The following is a 20,803-nucleotide window of genomic DNA, read 5'->3' as shown; positions in this document are numbered from 1 at the left end:
ATGTGCAGACAGAAGAGATTTAGCTTAATTTGCCATCATGTTTGGCACAGGTATTGTGGGCCAAAGGGCCTGTTCCTGTGTTCCAATTCCACTAATGCTACCTGACTCTGAGTACTTAGAGCTTTTTCCGGTTTTCCTAGATTATTGCTATATTTATGATTTTACTTTAGTGTTTGGGTTTGTTCTTCACTGGTCTTGTTCTTGCCGAGCTATAGTGAAGTAGGTGGTTCATAATGTTACAGAAGTTTTGAGAAATGTGTATTTGCATTGTAATCACTGAAATTTATTGTTCAAGTACATCTATAGATCATTGTAATTAAAATATATGTAACTTAATTTTGCATTTTCACTGAGAAAAGGAAGGCACGATTGTTTAGAAGCATCATTTTAACCATTCAAAGAACTGGCACTAGATGTCCAACGTGGTAATCAGCAAAGAAAATATTCAGAGTTGGGCAAAAACCTACTTAAAATAACATTAGGGTGAAGGATACACTAAAATAGGATTTGTGCAGTTCTTAGTAGAAACTGCACTAAAAATAGTTTTATTTATATTTAGTTGTTCTGAAGAATTTGGCCAATGCTGGCAAGGCCACCAATGAAATGGTAGTTTTGAGCAGTGCATTGAAGCACTTTAGTTATGGTGAAGAAGTATTCGTACTGCTATTGGAAAGGGGTTCCAGGATTTTCGTCAGTGAGTTGTCAGCTGTCATGAGTGTACAGAATGAGGCTGATCAGTGGTGTGGCTAATACCTTGAAGTTAGATAGGGACTTTTTAATTTGTGTTTATTTGATGATCTCACTAGTCATTGATCTTTTTTTCAACTTTTGTGAAAGTTATAGGTTGCTGCTTTCTGTTGCAATATAGATAGCTGAAGGTCAAAATACACACTGAGCAAATTGTGATGTCATTACAAGCACACTTGACATCAAGAAAATGTTTGGCATAGTCATGTGGTTTACACCTGGAAGTGGCTGCTGCAGTGTTCTGACTGATGCTATTTCATCCAGAAATGATCGCAACCACTACCTTAATCTGGGTTAACTTGATTGCATTTTTTAAAACCAAGTTGAATTTGTTGGCAAATGCCTGCAGAACAGTTGATTTAGATTCCAAAGAAGCTGGTATTTTGGAGTAGTGTAGATTTGGTAATACTAACTGTTCAGACAAGCCTTCCACAATGTATAATATTTTACATTCAGATAAGTAATAGTATTCTTAAATGTATTAACGAGTATAAAGGATTCAAGCTATTTCTTATTTAGAGCAAAATTGTCAATAACTTTGTAAACAGAAACATCATTCACATTCATGCTATAAATATCCAGAAGTGGAAATCATCCCCCTTGGTGGCATCATACTTTCCAAAAGGAATTCTTTGCACTAGGGTGAATATTTTTTTTCCAATAAGCCATTGCAATTGCAATGTTATAGATAGTATTGTAGCTAAACACTTACTAAATTTGCATGAATGATTTTGAAGGAGATTCACAGTGAAACGTACACAGTGAAGTTTGTGAATATCGTGCAGGGACTTTTTTCACATTACACTTGAGAGGATTTCTTCACAACTTTAAATAGTAACCATATTATTTAGCTCACATTATGAATAGTTTAACACTTTATTTTGGTATTGTTGCTACATTTTCCTTTTCAGTTGTGTTGTAGAAGCACTAGTAGGATACACCAGCTTTATTGTACACGGCGTCTATACTGAAGATATATACAACAGCCTGAAGAGTGGGCATCACCTTATACAAAGTAATATTATTGTGTAGTTGAGTTGGTATGGTGATGCTGCTGATAATTCCTATTCTGTTAAGCAAATGTAATCTGAAATTATATTTGCAGCCTCCTTTTAAGATGCAATTTTGAACTGAACAGTGCTCTAAGCAGTCCTTGCAGGTGAGGAGCAATTCACTTGCGAATCTGTCAGTGTCATTTATTCCATCTGGTGCTCCCATTGCAGCCTCCTCTACATTGATGAGACCAGGGGATTGCTCCATCAGCCACAACAGCTGGGATTTCCCCAGTAGCCACCTCTTAAATTCCACTTTTCATTCCCACACTGACATATCTGTCCATGGCCACCTCCGCTGCTGTCCTGAGGGTAGATCCAGGTTGGAAGAGCATCACCTCATATTCTGTCTTGGTAATCTCCAATCTAACAGCATGAACATCAATTGCTGTAACTCCCAGTTACCACCATCCTCTGTTTTTCCTTTGTTCACCCCCCCCCCCATTTTGTTTTCCTTCACTCCCTGAGCCTGCCTCACGCCCTCTTCTTACACTCCCCTAGCCTCAAGACCTGTCCGTCACCACCTGCTGGTTCTCCACCTCCTTCCCTTTATTCCATGATTGGCTGTCCTCACCCTGCAGATTCCTTCTTCAGCCCTTTGCCTCTTCCACATATCACCTCTGAGCCTTTCACATAATTTCCTTAGATTCCCCACCTCCCCCAACTACCAACTTTCACCTCTCACCTGGACTCACCTACTACCTGTCTGCTTGTGCTCCTTCTCCTCCCCCTACAATTTTATTCCGGCTTCTGTCCTCTTCCTTTCCAGTTCTGGTGGAGGGTCTCGACCTGAAATGTCAGTTATTCATTTCCCTCCATGGTTGCTGCATGACCTGCTGAGATCCTCCGTCATTTGTGAGCTACCACAAATGCTGAAAGAGGCAGAAACAGTAACTTTAAGAGGCTTTTGGAGAGGTTCTTGAATGAGTAAGGCATAAAGTGATATGGAATTCATACAGGCAAGTGAAGTTATTATTAAATTGGCATGTTGGTCAGCAGAAACATTGTTGGCTGAAGGGCCTGTTTGTGTGTTGTATGACTTCCTATTAGATCTGTTAAGGATCTGTTGGTTTTACAATGTTTTCTGATTGTCCAGTTGATTTTTCACATTTCTGGTTATTAAAAGAGTGACGGGTGGACCATCAGGTAGAAGTGGACATCGGATGGCTGTTTGTAAGAGACAGATCTTAGTATTTGGTGGATTCCATGAAAGTGCAAGGTAAGTAAGACCTTCAATACTCACCCTTTCAGAATTAAACTGAAGAATTCATCAAGGTTTTTCATAGTTTCTGAATTATCAGGGATTTTTTTGTGATCGGTTTCATAATCTTAATTCTGTACCACACGTGTGAAGTAAAAGCCAGAGGGGAAGTGATGTAACACACACAAAATGCTAGGGGAACTCAGCAGGCCAGGTAGTCTCTATAGAAGAGACTAAAAGACGACATTGCGGGCCAAGATCCTTCATCAGGACTGGAGAAAAAAGAGGTTAGGGTAAGAAGGTGGGGGGAGGGAAGGAAGAAATACAAGGTGTAAGTAATAGGTGAAACCAGGGGGCGGGGTGGGGTGAATTAAAGAGCTGGGAGGTCAATTGATGAAAGAGATAAAGGGCTGGAGAAGGGGGAATCTGATGGGAGACGACCAAGGGCCATGGAGGGGGGAGAAGCACAAGAGAGAGGGTGGTGGGCAGGTAAAGAGATAAGGTGAGAGAGGGGAATGGTGAAGGTGGGGGGGGGGGGGGGTCCATTACCAGAAGTTAAAAAAATCGATGTTCATGCCATCAGGTTGGGGGCTACACAGTCAGAATATAAGGTGGTGTTCCTCCAACCTGTGTATGGCCTCATCGGAGCAGTAGAGGAACCCATGGACTGACATTACGGAACGGGATGGGAAGTAGAATTAAAGATGGGAGATCCCGCTTTTTTCTGGCAGATGGAGTGTAGATGCTCGGCGAAGCGGTCTCCCAATCTACATCTGATCTCACCAACCCACAGGAGACCACGCTCAGAGCACTGGATACAGTAGATGACCCCAGCAGACTCACAGGTGAAGTGTCGCTTCACCTGGAAGGACTGTTAGGGCCCTAAATAGTAGTGAGGGGGGAGGTGTAGGGGCAGGTGTAGCACTTGTTCTGCTTGCAAGGATGTGCCAGGAGGGAGATCAGTGGGGAGGGAGTCACATAGGGAGTGATCCCTGAAGAAAGCAGAAAATGGGTGAGAGGGAAAGTTGTGCTTGGTGGGGGGATCCTGCTGGAGAAGGCAGAAGTGACAGAGAATTATGTGCTGGATGCAGAGGCTGGTGGGTGGTAGGTGAGGACAAGAGGAGCCCTATCCCTGGTGGAATGGCGGGAGGATGGGGTGAGGGCAGATGTGCACGAAATGGAAAAGATGTGGTTGAGGGCAGTGTTGATGGTGATGGAAGGGAAGCTCCTTTCTTTGAAGAAAGAGGATATCTTCCTTATTTCTGGAATGTGCACCTCTGCTCCACCCGCCAGAAAAAGCGGCATCTCCCAGTGGTCACCCATTTTAATTCTACTTTCCATTCCCATTCCGACATGTCAGTCCATGGCACCCTGTACTGTCGTGATGAGGTCGCACTCAGGTTGCAGGCGCAACACCTTATTTTCTGCCTTCATAGGTCCCAAACTGATGGCAAGAACATCGATTTCTCGAACTTCTGGTAATCCCCCCCCCCCCCCCCCCCCGCCAATCCTTCACCATTCTCCATTCCCATTTCCCTTTCTTACCTTACCTCCATACTACCCATCACCTCCCTCTGGAGCTCCTCCCCTTCCCTTTCTTCTCTCCTCTCCTAGCAGGTTCCCCTCTTCTCCAGCCCTTTATCTCTTTCATCAATCGACTTCCCAGCTCTTTACTTCACCCCTCCCCCTCTCCCAGTTTCACCTATCACCTACTACCTTGCACTTCTTCCTCCTCTCCCCCCACCTTCTTACTCTGATTTCTCATCTATTTTCTCCAGTCCTGTTGAAGAGTCTTGGCCCGCAACATGGACTGTTTTCCATAGATGCTGGCTGGCCTGCTGAGTTCCTCCAACATTTTGTGTGTGTTGCTTGAATTAACAGCATCTGCAGATTTTCTCTTGTTTGTGGAGGGAAGTGATGTGCTGCCTCTGCCATTTTTGCTCTGCTTCTCCATGTTCCTGACAGAGATTCAAGGCTCTTGGTGTCATCTAAATGCACCTTCATTTTGAGTAGTAATGGCATTCCCATGAGTCAAAAGAAAAACACATCATTAAGCAGCCTGAAGATGACGGGGCTCTGCATTTAAATGTGCACATACACAAACTGTGGCTGCCTTCCGTAGCTTGATGACTGCAGTTAGAGTGGCCTAGTTTCTGGAGTACTTTATTGTAGAGTCAAAGAATTATACAGCATGGAAACCAGCTCTTCAATCCAAATCATCCATGCCAATGGTGTTACCCAGCCAGGTCCATAGCCCTCCCAACTTCTCTTATCTATCTACTTATCTAGATAGCTTTTAAATATTGCTAATGTGCCCGCCCTCAGCTGTTTTTTCTGGCAGTTCATTCCAAATACATACAATCTTTTGTAAAAAAAAAAAAAGCTTGTCTATTCTAACCCCTTTCTATCTCTTGCCTCTGATCATTAAACCCATGCACTCTTGTTTTTAGCAACCCCTCCGGAGGTAAAAAGATTGCTTTCATCTTGTCTACATCCTCAGTGATCTTGTATGCCTCTATCAAGTCACTCCTCAATCTTCTATGTGCCAGGGAATAAAGTCCCAGTCAAAGCAGCTTCTCCTTGTAACTCAGGCCCCTAAGTCCAGGCAACATCCTGGTACATCTTTCCTGCACTTTTTCTAGTTCAATAGCATCTTTCCTATAACAGGGCAACTAAATGTGTGCTCAGTACTCCCATGTGCCACATCACCAACATCTTGTATAACTGCAACTAAACTTCTCAACTCCTCTACTCAGTGTCCAGACTGATGAAAGCCAACATGCCAAATGCCTTTGCCACCTGTGATGCTGCTCTCAGTGAACTAGCCACTTGTATTCCCAGGTCCCTCTGTTCCATAGCACTGCCCAAGTCCCGACCATTCACTGTGTAAGTTCTTCTCCTAAAATGCAATATCTCACATTTATCTGGATTGAATTGGATCCTCAGCCCACATAACCTGCAGATCAAGATCCACTTTCTAAACCAGATACACCACCGCCTATTTTTATATCATGTTGAGGCAATATGGGTTCAATGTTTCCCATTTGAAGTTTAGTTCCCCTCCAGTAGGAAGCTTGTTGGAGGTGAAGCATAATATCACATAGAGAAAGATGGAAAATTTGTGCATATTCTTATTATATCTAGATAATTGAGAGGTGTGGGGGTTATTAATATTGTACAGCATGAATCAAATTGCTCAACATTCTACACTGGTATTAACATAGGTCATCATAGTCATTAGCAAGTGTGAAATTACTAAAGTTATGAAACAGTTTCTGTATCACAAAAGTATGGCAGAATTCTACTTTCATTTGAATTAAATTTAATGGTTTACAGTATATAGCAATTGGAATGTAATTTGAGTTAAAGTTCATCAGACTGTGCTACTGTTGACTCATTGAACAGTTTCATTTCTAACTTATGAAAGTATTTTCAAAATATTTTTTTCTATTGACATCGCCATTGGTTGTTTTCAATCACATTGTTATTGTCAAATCACTTATAAAGCTTTGTCTATTAAAGGTAGAATTCACACTTCATTTTACTGCAATTTAAATAACCAGTGTGATATAATACTTACAATAAAATGATTATCTGCTCACTGTTTCAGAATCGGGTTTAATATAACTGGCATACGTCATGAAATTTGATATTTTGTGGCAGCAGTACATTGCAAAACGTAATAAAAACTATAAATTACCTTAAGAACTGTGTATGATGTGTGTATGTATGTGTTTGGTTGTGTTCATGGGTTTGTCGTCCATTCAGAAAGCTGCTCTTATTTAGGCAGAAACACTATAACAACCTTTTTTGTTTGTTTTAGGGATTTTATTTACTATAATGATGTCTACTCCTTTAACCTGGATTCATTTACATGGACAAAGCTGTTGCCATCTGGAACTGGTCCCTGCCCTCGTTCAGGCTGTTCAATAGCTTCCACACCTGATGGCAATGTAGTCATTTATGGAGGTTATTCAAAGCAGGTAACTTAATTCCCTTTCGAGTCTCATCCTTTTGTTCAATTTCACATGAAAATAGTACAAAGGATGTCAACACAACTGATTGCCAAACTTATTGCAGATGGAATTTATTGTTCTTAGGATATTAATGCTACTTATGTTGGAATTCTTGCCTTCTTAAACTTAACAAATTTTAAAGTTGCCACATTTTCAATATTTTCACAATATTTAGAGTGATTTGATAAGTGCTTTGAGAAATTACTGATATCATTGGGTAAAGAAAGTCTTGTAAGTGTTGGGGATTGTGAATATGGCATTAAGATGGGAATTGATGGATACTGTGGAATAATAGGCATTTCCTAGTTAGAATTTATGCATTTTTGTTACTAGACATGTGTAATTTGACAGATGACACCTGAGTAATGGTAATATTTGTCTAGCACTCCTGTTGGACTCACAGTTTGGTTAAAACATCAACTCACAGCAAATTAGAAATAGGAAAATGTTAGGATATATGCAGTTGGCCTTATTCTTTCTTGCCTTGTACAGAGATGATGAAGAAGATAAAAAGGAAAGTGTAAAAAGATGGTAAATGCTGCAAATTTGAAAGCAAAACAGAAATATTGAAAATTTTTCAGCAGATAAGGCAATATTTGTGCAAAGAGAAACAGTTAACAGTTAGGATAAAAGATCCTTCATCAGAATTGAGGGAATAAAATACTGGTATTAATAAACAAGTTGGGGAGTGATAAGTGGACAAAAGGAAAGTCTTTGATTGGGTGGGTATAGGAATTAAATAAGATTAATGTGATACTAAAATTCAAAGTAGCTCATCCCGAAGTCAAGTCATTCTGGAATCCTTTTGACAGTATAAGAGATGGGAAAAATGTATTGTAAACCTATTAATATCCTTCCAATTGTCAGTAAAAGGACTGAAATATAGAACGACAACAGCTCATACAAAAGCATCTTAAGTTCATTCTGCTCTCCACAAGAGAAATGCTGTTAGTGACATTTCCCAGCTTTTGCCTTGTAGCCCTGCCATTTGACTTAAATCTGCCTCCTAGTCAAGCAGTACTTCAGAAACTAATACCCGCTTCATAAAGCTTTTTCTCATGTCACCTTTGGTTAATTTGCTAATGACCATAAATCATATGTCAAAAAGTAGGAAAAAAAAGACTTCAAATGTGTAATAGAATCAAAAAATGTAGTTAAGGTCAACAGGTCAGGTACTGATTTTAGAGGCAAGATCTTCTTACATATCAATTTTTAAATCTATTGGCCTCTGGTTCAGGCTAAGTGGGATACTTTTTTCTCAATTTGTTCTAAGCTCATCTATTTTGAACAGCTGTTTTTCATATATTTTGCCTTTACCCTCCCATCCCAGAAATCAGGTAAATCTCTTCCGCTCTCTCTGCTTTGCGTACTCCTTGAAATTTGGTGATGTCATAGTGTTTTCTGAAGGTTCAACATAAATTTTGCTTCTATACAGTTCTATTTATGAAGCCGGCGATACTATATGATTTCTATACCGCTTTCTTTTTACCCTGTCAAGGTGCAAACAACTTATAAATATACACATTAAATGACAATGTGTGAAGTTACCATAAATAGAGCAAAGGTTCTTGGGAATCTCAAAGGTCTGAAGGTAGGTAAGTCACCTGGACCAGATGGTGTACACCCCAGAGTTCTAAAAGAGGTGGCTGAAGAGATTGTGGAGGCATTAGTAATGATATTTCAAAAATCACTAGATTCTGGAATGGTTCCAGTAGACTAGAAAATTGCAAATATCATTCCACTCTTCAAGAAGGAAGAGAGGCTGAAGAAAGGAAACTATTGGCAAGTTAATCTGAGCTCAGTGATTGGGAAGATGTTGGAGTCGATTATTAAGGATGAGGTCTCATGCTACTTGGAGGCACATGATAAAATAGCAGTAATCAGCATGGTTTCCTCAAGGAGAAAATCTTGCCTGACAAATTTGTTGGAATTCTTTGAAAAAGTAACAAGCATGATAGACAAAGGAGAATTGGTTGGTGGTGTGTACTTGGATTTTCAGAAGACCTTTGACAAGGTGCCACACATGAGGCTGCTTAACAAGCTACAAGCCCATGGTATTACAGGAAAGATTCTAGCATGGATAAAGCAGTGGCTGATTGGCAGGAGGCAAAGAGTGGGAATAAAGTGAGCCTTTTCTGACTGGCTGCTGGTGACTAGTGGTGTTCTGCAAGGGTCTATGTTGGGACTGATTCTTTTTATGTTATATGTCAATAATTTAGATGATGGGATTGATGGCTTTGTTGCAAAATTTGCAGATGATCAGAAGATAGCTGGAGGAGCAGGCAGTTTTGAGGAAGTAGAGAGGTTACAGAAGGACTTAGATTAGGAGAATGGACAAAGAAATGGCAGATGGAACGCAGTGTTGGGAAGTGTATGGTCATGCACTTTGGTAGAAGAAATGAAAGGCTTGACTATTTTCTAAATGGAGAGAAAATACAAAAAACTGAAATGCAAAGGGTCTTGGGAGTCCTTGTGCAGGGTTAACCTAAAGGTTAATTTGCAGGTTGAGGAAGGCAAATGCAATGTTAGCATTCATTTCAAGAGGACTAGAATATAAAAGCAAGGATGTAATGTTGAGACTTTATAAAGCACTGGTGAGGCCTCACTTGGAGTATTGCAAGCAGTTTTGGGCCCCTTATCTTTGAAAGGTTGTGCTGAAACTGGAGGTTCATAAAAATGATTCCAGGATTGAATGGCTTGTCATATGAAGAGCGTCTGATGGCTCTGGGCCTATATTCACTAGAATTCAGAAGAATGAGGGGTGACCTCATTGAAACCTATCAAATGGTGAAAGACCTTGATAGAGTGGATGTTATTCAGCCAGATTTGTTTTTTATATTTTATTACCCCGTGAAATGAGTGGATGAAAATCCTTATCTGTATATGTTTGTTTATTTAAATCATTGCTATGTAGGTCACAGTTAGAATCTGCAGGTAAAATATCTGCACTAGTTACAAATCAGAAACTGATGGAAGGTAATAGTTGGTTTAAATGATTGTACATCTTAATAATGACTCAGTTGTAGAATCTTCTGATATTTCTACTTTGACTCCAGAACTCTGTCACTAATCTTTTAGTTATGTATCCACCCTTAAACCTTTTGTCATTTTTGAGTTAGCTGTTCTACTTCTATGATTAGGTAAAGCAGGACCCAGCAGAATATATGGCCTGTTACTGAATGTATTGTAGGCTAACTGTGAAAAAGATTAATTCTCACCCTCAGTATATGTGGACTTGGAATTGTTCCTTAAAGATAAGAGCCATGAGAGTCTGCTTAGGGTGGAAATGTTTAGTAGGAAGAAAATCTATGAATTGTAGAAAACGATGAAAGACCCGAACTAAGTAAGTAGAATGGACTTGGAATAAATCTCCTACCACTTATCTTAAACCTATCCTCACCAGTTTATGCCTCTGCTATAGAGAGCAACAATATCTATAACTAGGCAACATGGTTTTAAGTTAACATGTAAAAGTAACTGCAATGCTTCTTGTACACGCAAAAGCAAAAATATACCAATGGTAGAGGGAATGAAGGAAATAAAAAAAAATTAATCATAAGAGTGGAGTTCTAATTACATGTACTGCTTTATCCTGAACGGTGTCAAACTTCCTGACAGGAGCCAGTCATGTACAGAAATAAAGACCTTTGTTTTACAGAATTATGGAATCACTAATAACAAGGAAGGAAGACATTTCTATCCTCCTGCCATATGAACAGAGCCTCCCTAATAAAAGCAGTTCTGCTGATACAACTCAGCTGCCCACTCCCTGAAACCTTACATATTCTATCCTTTCTAAAGCTTACCTAGCTCCCTTCTGCTTTGACTACTGTCCTACCTACAGCCCCAGGCCATAACTACTCAGAGTGTGAGTGATGAGATGGATGGGTAGGAAAGAATTCCCATGGCCTATTTGGTTCTTTTGCCAATAAACTTCTTTCGATGCTGTATTGTTCTTGACTCCTTTTGCCAATAAGATTAATTTCTTTGTAACTACTGTTTATACCTTTCACTATTTAAGTATTCTGGAAGCAGTTCTTTTCCAAAGAGAATAAACCCACCGTTCACAGTGTATCCGCCATAACCAAAGTCCTTCTTTTTGGAGATCATCTTGGTAAATCTCATCTGCGCCTTCTGCTAAAATTTTGCACCTTTTCTGAAGTGTGATGTCCACAACTGGACACGTATTTCATATATTGTTATGTTACTGTGTATAAAATCTAGGATTCTATGTGCTTTTGTTTTTCACAAACCAATTTTCTCAACTGCCTTGCCAGTTTCAGTGATGCATATGTATCCTAGATATCTCTATAAAGACCTCCAGTTTATGTTAGCCATTTTATTTAATTTTTGTATTAAAATGTAACATTTCACATTTTTCAGCATTAAATTTACCCTGCCATCTACAGCATCTCCCCATTCCACACCCTATCCATATGTTCATCTGTTCCTCACCATTCATTATCCCTCCACACTCTGTGACAATACAGATTTGGTTACTTGTGCCTGTTCCTAGTATCAACCCCTGGAGAACATGTTCTTTCATCTAAACCAAAAGAAATTTGCACTGCTGCTGTTTCCCTTTAACCAATTTTCCAGACATCCATGATTTATTCCATGGCCTCTGATCTTAATGACAAGACTATTATGTGGCTCTGCATTTTGGATTACTTCTGTACCAGATGAATTGTTTTTACCCCTTATTTACCATCTCTGTGACCTTTAACTGGATTAAACATATTTTGCCTTCAAAAAATCCACATTGCCTTTCAAGTAAGATGATATAAAAAGTAAAATTCAAAGTACATGTATTGTTGAAGTATGTATACTTTATACAACCTTGAGATTCATCTCCTTACAGGCAGTCATGAAACAATAAAACCCAATAGGACCCATTAAAAACATAACAAGAGAGTCAAACACCTAGTGTGCAGAGAGAAAGGAAATAAATCATACAAACAATAAAAACAAGTAAAAAGCATTCACAAACCCAGGCATCACTGCTGCTGATACAGAAGTCCATTAGTTGCAGGCTACAGCCTCAGTTGAGCACAGAGATGAACAAACCATGTGGAGCAGCGAGCTAAAAGCTGGATTGTCCCTCTCCTCCCACTCAGACACCCTGACCATTTCCAAATACACTCAAGAGAAAATCTGCAGATGCTGGAAATTCAAGCAACACACACAAAATGCTGGAGGAACTCAGTAGGCCAGGCAGCATCTATGGAAAATAGTACAGTCGACATTTCAGACTGAGACCCTACTGCAGGACTGTGGCGATGGGGTGGGGGGGGGGGATGAAAGTTGTGAGGGGAGGGAGAAACACAAGGTGATAGGTGAAACTGGGAGGCAAAGGTGAAGTAAAGAGCTGGAAAGTTGGGTGTTGAAAGTTGATTGCCAAGTAACTACGCTCTGTCCGCCAGAAAAAGCGGGATCTCCCAGTGGCCACCCATTTTAATTCCACTTCCCATTTCCATTCTGATATGTCTTTCCATGGCCTCCTCCACTGTCGTGATGAGGCCACACTCAGGTTATATTCCATCTGGGTAGCCTCCACCCATCCCCCCACCTTCACTATTCCCCATCCCCTTTTCCCTCTCTCACCTTATCTCCTTATCTGTCCATCGCCTCCCTCTGTTGCTCCTCACCCCTTTTCTTTCTTCCATGGCCTTCTGTCCTCCCCATCAGCCCCCCACCCCCACCCTGTATCTCTTTCACCAGTCAACTTACCAGCTCTTTACTTCACCCCACCCACTCTGGATTTCACCTATTGCCTTGTGTCTCTCCCTCTCTTCCCCCCACCTTTTAACTCTACTGCTCATCTTTTTTCACCAGTCCTGCTGAAGGATGTCAGCCTGAAACATCAACTGTACTCCTTTCCATAGATGCTGCCTGGCCTGCTGAGTTCCTCCAGCATTTTGTGTGTGTTGCCCTGACCATTTCTGTCTGGCCCTTAGATTGTCCAAACCTCGGGTTGTTTCTCGCTCTCTGCCACTTTGATATGCCCTTGGTCTCAGGCTCTGCCACCACCTTAATTCAGCCAGTACCCAACCTTTCTAGTTTCAGCTTGGCTCTTAAATCAATCAAACCTCGAATCTTTTCTTGACTTCTCCTTACCTCGGGCCAGCTGCATCAAGTCACTTCCGAGTCTGCTCCAGTAACTCTGACCCAGACAATTGCCCTGCCTCCCCAAGACCCCATCCCACACAACAAAAATGCCAGGTCATACAGGCGATTCAGTTCAACTTTGACGGGGAAGCCACAGACCACTGTTTGCAGTGATCGTTTACCAGAAGAAGTGTGAATAACAAAGTATTTAGTTGCTTTCTGTTTCATTGGCCACCAGCAAGTAGTCGCTGAATTTCAGCAGCGCCATCTTAAACCGGAAGTTGTGTGCCTATTGAGCCTGCTTCATTATTCATCATGATCATGTCTGATCTTTAACCCACGCTATTTACCAGCACCATCTCCATATCTTTTGATTTACTTAATGTTCAGAAATTTCTTGACCACAGTTTTGAATAAACTGATTGACTCATTTGCTACTGCTCTCCATTAAAGAATCCCATAAGTTCTATCACCATTTCTCCTCATATCAGGCCTAAATAACCAGTCCTTTATTCAGGAATTGTGCTCTCTGGTTGTAGACTTCCAGTCAGAGAAATACACACAGCGTTTGTAACAAGATAGATGAATAAGTGGCACACACAAAAATAGTTGGTACAGTCTAATAGTCACATGGTTGCCTAGTGATCGGGGTTGAGAATTAAATGTACCCAGATACTTTCAGAATAGATGGACAATATGGAAGGTGGATACCCTTGGTACAAGACGGACACAGCAGAGAAGAAGGATCATGGTTTAGAAATCAATAAGTAGAATGAGTTTGGAGACTTGTATCAAGTTCTCAAAATATAATATTCATGTAAGACAAAAATGTAACTGGGGAAACAAAGTGCATTTAATATAATGATTGGGGATAGGTGGTAGTACTTCATTTATTTAGATAAACAGCGTGAACAGGTGCTTCAGGCCCTTCGGGCTGTGCCACCCAGGAGCCGATGGATTTAACCCTAGCTTAATCACAGGAGATGGAGAACCCGGAAGAAACCCATTGGAAGGAATAGACAAATTTGCTAACAGAAGATGCTGGAATTGAACTCGAATCCAGCCCACTGAGCTGTAATGGTGTCGTGCTAACTGCTATGCTGCCATTATTTTGGCGGGGACTGAGCAAACCAATTTTGCAGTAACAGTATGAATGATGGATTTGTGAAGTGCTTAAAGAATGGTTTTCCAGATCAGTTTGTCAAGGAATCGTGCTCTTCTAGATCTAGTGCTGTGGAATAAGGAAGGGCTGCTTAATCTGTATTATTAAAGGGCCTGTAGGAGACAGCTATTACAATATGGTTGAATTCTTGAATTCTATATACAGTGGTGCTAGAAAGTTTGTGAACCCTGTAGAATGTCTCTATTTCTGTATAAATATGACCTAAAATGTGATCTAAAACGTGATCTAAAATGAAATAGAGGTCTAAAACTAAATAAAGAGAACCCAATTAAAAAATAAACAAAAAACATTGTACTTGTGCATTTATTTATTAAGAAAAATGATCTAATATTACATGTATTTGTTGGAAAGAGTATGTGAACCTTTGCTTTCAGTAATTGGTATGACCCTCTTATACAGGAATAACTTCAACCAAACATTTCTGGTAGCTGTTGATCAGTCCTGCACATTGGCTTGGAAGAATTTTAGGCAATACCTCCTTACAAATTTGTTTCAACTCTGGGCAGTTTGTGGGCTTCCTTGCCTGAACTGCTTGCTTCAGATCCTTCCACAACATTTCCTTTAGATTAAGGTCAGAACTTTGACTCAGCCATTCCAAAACACAAATTTTCATGTCTTTTGGATCATTGTCTTGTTGCATTAACCAACTTCTATGAAACTTCAGATGATGGACTGCTACCCTGACATTCTCCTGTAAAATGTCTTGATACAATTTTTAATTCATTGTTCCCTCAATGATTGCCAGCTTTCCAGGCCCCGAGGCAGCAAAGCAGCCCCAAACCGTGATGCTCCTTCCACCATGCTTCACAATTGGGGTGAACTTTTGGTGTTGGCGTGCAGTCCCCTTTTTCTTCCTAATATATCAATATGCATTTCTGCCAGAAAGTTCATCTTTTTTCTCATCTGTCCACAGAACATTGTCCCAGAATTGTTGTAGAACATCCAGGTGGTTTTTTTGCAATCCTGAGATGTACAGTAATGTTTGTTTTTTGGAAAGTAGTGGTTTCCTCTGTGGTGTTCTTCCATGGACACCATTCTTGTTCAGTGTTTTCCTAGAGTGGACACATGAACAAAGACGTTAGCAAGTTCGAGAGGTTTTTGCTGTTCCCCTTGGGCTCTTTTTCACCTCCTTTAGCATTGCACATTGTGTTTTTGGTGTGATCTTTGCAGGATGCCCATTCCTAGGGAGTACCGAGTTTCCTCCATTTGTAGACAATTTCTCTTACAGTGGACTCATGAACTTTCAGGTCTTTAGAAATGTTTTTGTAGCCTTTAGCAGCTTCATGCATCTCTACTATTCTTCTTCTAAGGTCTTCTGAAAGTTGTTTTGATCGAGGCATGGTGCGCATCAACAGATCTTTCTTAAGAAGGGCTGGCTCTGTCACTAACCTGACTTCATGTGCAGGGCACCTCTACCACACACACCTTTAATCTCATCTCATTGCTTGCAACACCTGACTCCAAATGGCTTTTGTAGAAGGCATTCCCCCCCCCCCCCCCCGAGGTTCACGTACGTTTTCTAACAGATACATAACATACTGGATAATTTTTCTCAATAAATAAATGAGTAAGTATATTTTTCGTGTTACTTATTTAATTGGGTTCCCTTTATCTAGTTTTAGGATTTATGTGAAGATCTTGATTGCATTTCAGGTCATATTTATGCAAAAATAGATAAAATTCTGCAGGGTTCACAAACTTATTAGCACCACTGTAAAAATTGAAAATGATGTAGTTCAATTTGAAACAAGGCTCTTAAGACCATAAGGCGTAGGTGCAGAATTAGGCCATTTGTCCCATTGAGTTTGCTCTGCAATTCAATCATAGCTGATTTATTATTCTTCCCAACCCCATTTTCCTTCCTGCTCCCTGTAACTTTGTTGAAACAGGATTAAAAAAAAATCTAGAATCAAATAATCTGATGATATCTGATGCAAGCAACAAGAAAATTCATAATGGAACTAGTCTTAAAAATGAAGTCTACCAGCTGGGATTAATATGAGCAAATGCAAAAAGGATGGAAACAATCTAGTATTTCCTATTATGAAAACTCTTAAGTCTGAATAAGGCTTAATTTGAAGGCAAAATTGAGAGGTTGTGATAGATTGGGAAAACCTTTTAAAAGTATGACCTTAAACAAGCAATGGCTAACGTGTAAGAACTTATACTTGGTTAATAAATCTTCTTTAAGGCTAATAAACCTAACAGGAAAAATAGTCCAGCTGTGGCCATCAAGCAGAGTTATTGATAATGTTAGTCCAAAGGAAAAGTATAATTCTGCCAAAAATGCAGCGAGCTTGAAAATTAGTTAAACTTCAGAATTCCATATATAACCAAGGCATTGATAAAAGTATGGGAATAGTCTACTGAGAAAATGCATAATTAAACTCTCCTTGCAGACTAAGATGGGAGAAATTATAATAGGGATAAATAAATAAAACATATTTTGTGACAGTCTAGAAAGTAAAAAAAAAATACAGGTTTCACCTGTTTAAAAATTGGAAAAAATACAGATCTGGGTGAATGAAGAACACAGATAAAATAGGAAAAAGAAATTCATTTTGGAGGAATTAATGGGAACAAATCAGTAAATTCTCATTATCTGATGACCTGCACATTTTGTTTTGAAAGAGCTGGCTGATGAGGTACTGATTGTCATCTTTCGAAATTGCATCAATTCTATAATGGTGGTTCTTACAGATTAGAGGACAGCAAATTTAGTTCCACTTTTTAAGAAAAGACAAAAGACATAGGCAGCTTTGAACCAGTTGGTCTTTCAAAGTGAATTTATTCTCAAAGTACTTGTATATCACCATATACAACCCTGAGATTTGTATTTCTATTCCAATAAATGCATATCAGAACAATAACCATAATAGAATGAATGGAAGACCACACCAGCTGGATGTTCAACCAATGTGCAAAAGACAACAAACTCCAAGTATAAAAAGACAAGAAATAATAATAATAAATAAATGATAACAAACACGAACATGAAATAAAGCGTCCTTGAAAGTGAGCCCATAGATTGTGGAAACACTTCAGTTGTGGGGCAAGTGAAATTGAGTCAAGTTAGCCCCTTGGATTCAAGAGCCTAATGGTTGAGGGGTAATAACCTGTTCCTGAATCTGGTGGCATGAGTCCTGAGGCTCCTGTACCACCTTCCTGATGGCAGTAGCAAGAAGAGATCATTATCCAGGTGGTGGGGTTCCCTGACAATGGATGCTGCTTTCCTGTGACTGCACTCCGTGTGGATGTGCTCAATGATGGGTAAAGATGCTTTACCCATGATGGACTGGGTTGGATCCACTAATTTTTGTAGGATTTTGCATTCTAGGCTGTGATGTAGCCAGTCAATACACTCTCTATCACACATCTATAGAAGTTTGTCAAAGTTTTAGCTGTCATGCCAAATCTTCGCCAACTCTGCAGGAAGTAGAGGAGCTGCCATGCTCTCTTCCTAATTACACTTGTGTGCTGGGCCCTGGACATGCTGAAATGATAATCAAGGAATTTAAAGTTGTTGACCCTCTCCACCTCTGATCCTTCGATGCGGACTGACTCACAGACCTCTGGTTTCCCCTTCCTGAAGTTGATCATCAGCTCCTTGGTCTTGCTGACATTGAGTAAGAGGTTGTTGTTGTGGGATCACTCAGCCAGACTTTCAATCTCCCTCCTTTATGCTGATCCGTCACCACCTTTGATTCGGCCTGTGACTGGTGCTATTAGTAAACTTAAATATGGCATTGGAGTGGTGCTTAGCCACATAGTCATAGGTGTAAAATGAGTAGGGCAGAGGGCTAAGCACACAGCCTTGTGCTACTCCTGTGCTGATGGATTGTGGAGGAGATATGGTTGCCAATCCAAGCTGACTGGGCTCTGCAAATGAGGACATTGAGGATCCTCACTTGCAGACCCCAGTCTTTCATTAGTTGTAGGGCAATTGAGTGCAGTAGAAAGAGCACGTTAACTGTACTGACGTGCATCCTACAAGGCACTGTGGAGAGCTCAGCAAGAAACCCCTATTTCAAAAAGGGAAAAAAATCATGATAGCAATTTCTTTGCATCAAACTTTAATTACCTGTGAATAATGGGGCATAGATTTTCTGTGGATGACAAAGAGATGCAAGCCACCTTACTCCTTTTCCACCCACTACATTCCTCATATAAACATCTACTGGTTGTATAACTTACAGGGTTCTGTAAGCCCTAATACTCTTAAATACCTGAAGGGAAATACTATGCAACACACTACTTTAATTAAAAGATTAGAAACTTGGAATGGTTTGAAGTCACAAGGTACAGATGTGGAAAGAAAGACGGCTGTATAATAGAACAGTGCACAGCAGGGAACTAGAAATTTATCACAGTATTTATACTTACAATGACTGGTTACTCAATGTGTACATGCTTAAAGATACAACTGAAAAAAACCAGTTGTGCCTTTGGAAAAAACTGGCGCGAACTCAGATCCACAGAGAGTAAACGAGCAGAAAACTGACACTGAGCATACATGTAATTATAATTGCATGCTTTTTCTTTGGTGAGGATCCAGTTTGTAATTGCACAACATCCATTTAGTGCACCAAAAAAGGGGTGAAATTTCAGATTTTCACATGCAGTGACTTCTTCAACCAATTCTCCAGAGAATTCTTCCACTGAATTACTTTTCTCAACCTCTGTATGCCTTTAAACCCAACACACTCAGCAAAATTGGTAATGGTTTCTAATTGGCTATTTCATTTGTTTCAAAATACTATCAGTTAACTCAGCATGTATGACCCAGTTATCTGTTGAGCAATCGATCGTGTAACTTTCCGATGCAGCCAGCCCATTGCTGCTCCTTTTTTTTTAATGACTATTATCACGTGGTACTCACTGTTTATAATCCGTGAATTCTTCCATTTTCTGCCTTTTTGAAATTCTGTTATGTCCTCCCTTCTGAAGAAGCACATGCTGTGCTGCTTTATTTTTAACTCAATTGTTCTTCACTGTGCTTTTTTAAAAGTTCAAACATCTCGCTGTGTTTCAACAAGTCGGTAGCCATCTTGGGTTCATTTTAAAACTACCTTGCCGCCACTGTTATGTTTTGTATCTTCAAAACATTAAACAAATTCAAAGGAAAAACGAGATCTGGGAATGTGCGTTTTACTCCATCCTTTAAGCAAGGTGCACAAGTATCATGTAGTAGTGTGATGACGTATGCAATTCACGTTTTTATACATATAACCTCTAATGAGTTATTGAAGAAATGCTTAATCAAACAATATCCTTACAAGATTACGCAAATGTTGCTAAAATATTAAACACACAACAGTTTCTATCTCCCTGTATCGCCACTTTAAAGGAATTATGGATCTATATTCCCAGATCCCTCTGTTTTACCACAAACCTGAGCTAAGTTATTTTACATTTATTGATTTAGGTTATGTTCTTCCAGGTGAAGCGACACTTCACCTGTGAGTCGGCTGGGGTGATATACTGCGTCCAGTGCTCCCAGTGCAGCCTTCTATATATAGGCGAGACCTGACGCAGGCTGGGAGACCGTTTCGCTGAACACCTATGCTCTGTCCGCCAGAGAAAGCAGGATCTCTCAGTGGCCACACATTCTAATTCCACGTCCCATTCCCATTCTGATATGTCCATCCATGGCTGCCTCTGCTGTCAAGATGAAGCCACGCTCAGGTTGGAGGAACAACACCTTATATTCCGTCTGGGTAGCCTCCAACCTGATGGCATGAACATTGATTTCTCTAACTTCCATTAATGCCCCCCCTCCCCTTCTTACCCCATCCCTTATTTATTTATTTATTTATTTCCCCCTTTTTTCCTCCCCCTGTCCCTCTCACTATATCTTCCTCTGGTGCTCCCCTCCCCCTTTTTCTCCCTAGGCCTCCCATCCCATGATCCTCTCCCTTCTCCAGCCTTGTATCCCTTTTGCCAATCAACTTTCCAGCCCTTGGCTCCATCCCTCCTCCTCCTGTCTTCTCCTATCATTTCGGATCTCCCCCTCACCCTCCCACTTTCAAATCTCTTACTAGCTCTTCTTTCAATTAGTCCTGATGAAGGGTCTCGGCCTGAAACGTCGACTGTACCTCTTCCTATAGATGCTGCCTGGCCTGCTGTGTTCCATCAGCATTTTGTGTGTGTTGCTTGAATTTACAGCATCTGCAGATTTCCTTGTGCTTATGTTCTTTTCCTATTTAGTTTGCCTTCTATTGACGCACAGAATGAAAGTGTTTTTGCTAGATGATATGTGGTCCTTCCACAATTATCTCAGCCACTTGCAATTTGATTCCACTCATGTACAAATTTGTCCTCACTGCCAGGCTATTGACATTTTGTCTGTAGATTCACTATTAACCAATGTTGATAATCAAATTCAATTTGTTTAAGTGACAGGGTTCTATGATAATTTATGTATACTTCCTTATCAATGCACTTTATAAAATAGCAAGGAATTTTAGATATTACCTCTGATTTAATTCCCATCATT

General features: G+C 40.2%; 1 protein-coding gene across 3 annotated transcripts in view; it reads left to right on the top strand.

Annotated features, from left to right (window-relative positions):
- klhdc4 (kelch domain containing 4) overlaps positions 1-20,803 on the top strand; it is a 98,801-nt gene that overhangs the window by 52,388 nt on the left and 25,610 nt on the right. For all 3 annotated transcript variants that reach the window (XM_072279724.1, XM_072279723.1, XM_072279725.1), the window contains 2 exons: positions 2,926-3,018; positions 6,824-6,983. In XM_072279724.1, coding sequence (XP_072135825.1) covers positions 2,926-3,018; positions 6,824-6,983 — 253 coding nt within the window. The remainder of the gene's footprint in view (positions 1-2,925; positions 3,019-6,823; positions 6,984-20,803) is intronic.

This window comes from Mobula birostris, chromosome 15, assembly GCF_030028105.1.
Source record: "Mobula birostris isolate sMobBir1 chromosome 15, sMobBir1.hap1, whole genome shotgun sequence".
Taxonomy (NCBI): domain Eukaryota; kingdom Metazoa; phylum Chordata; class Chondrichthyes; order Myliobatiformes; family Myliobatidae; genus Mobula; species Mobula birostris.
Note: the sequence above shows the minus strand (reverse complement) of the source record. Positions and strands in the feature narration are given on the sequence as shown.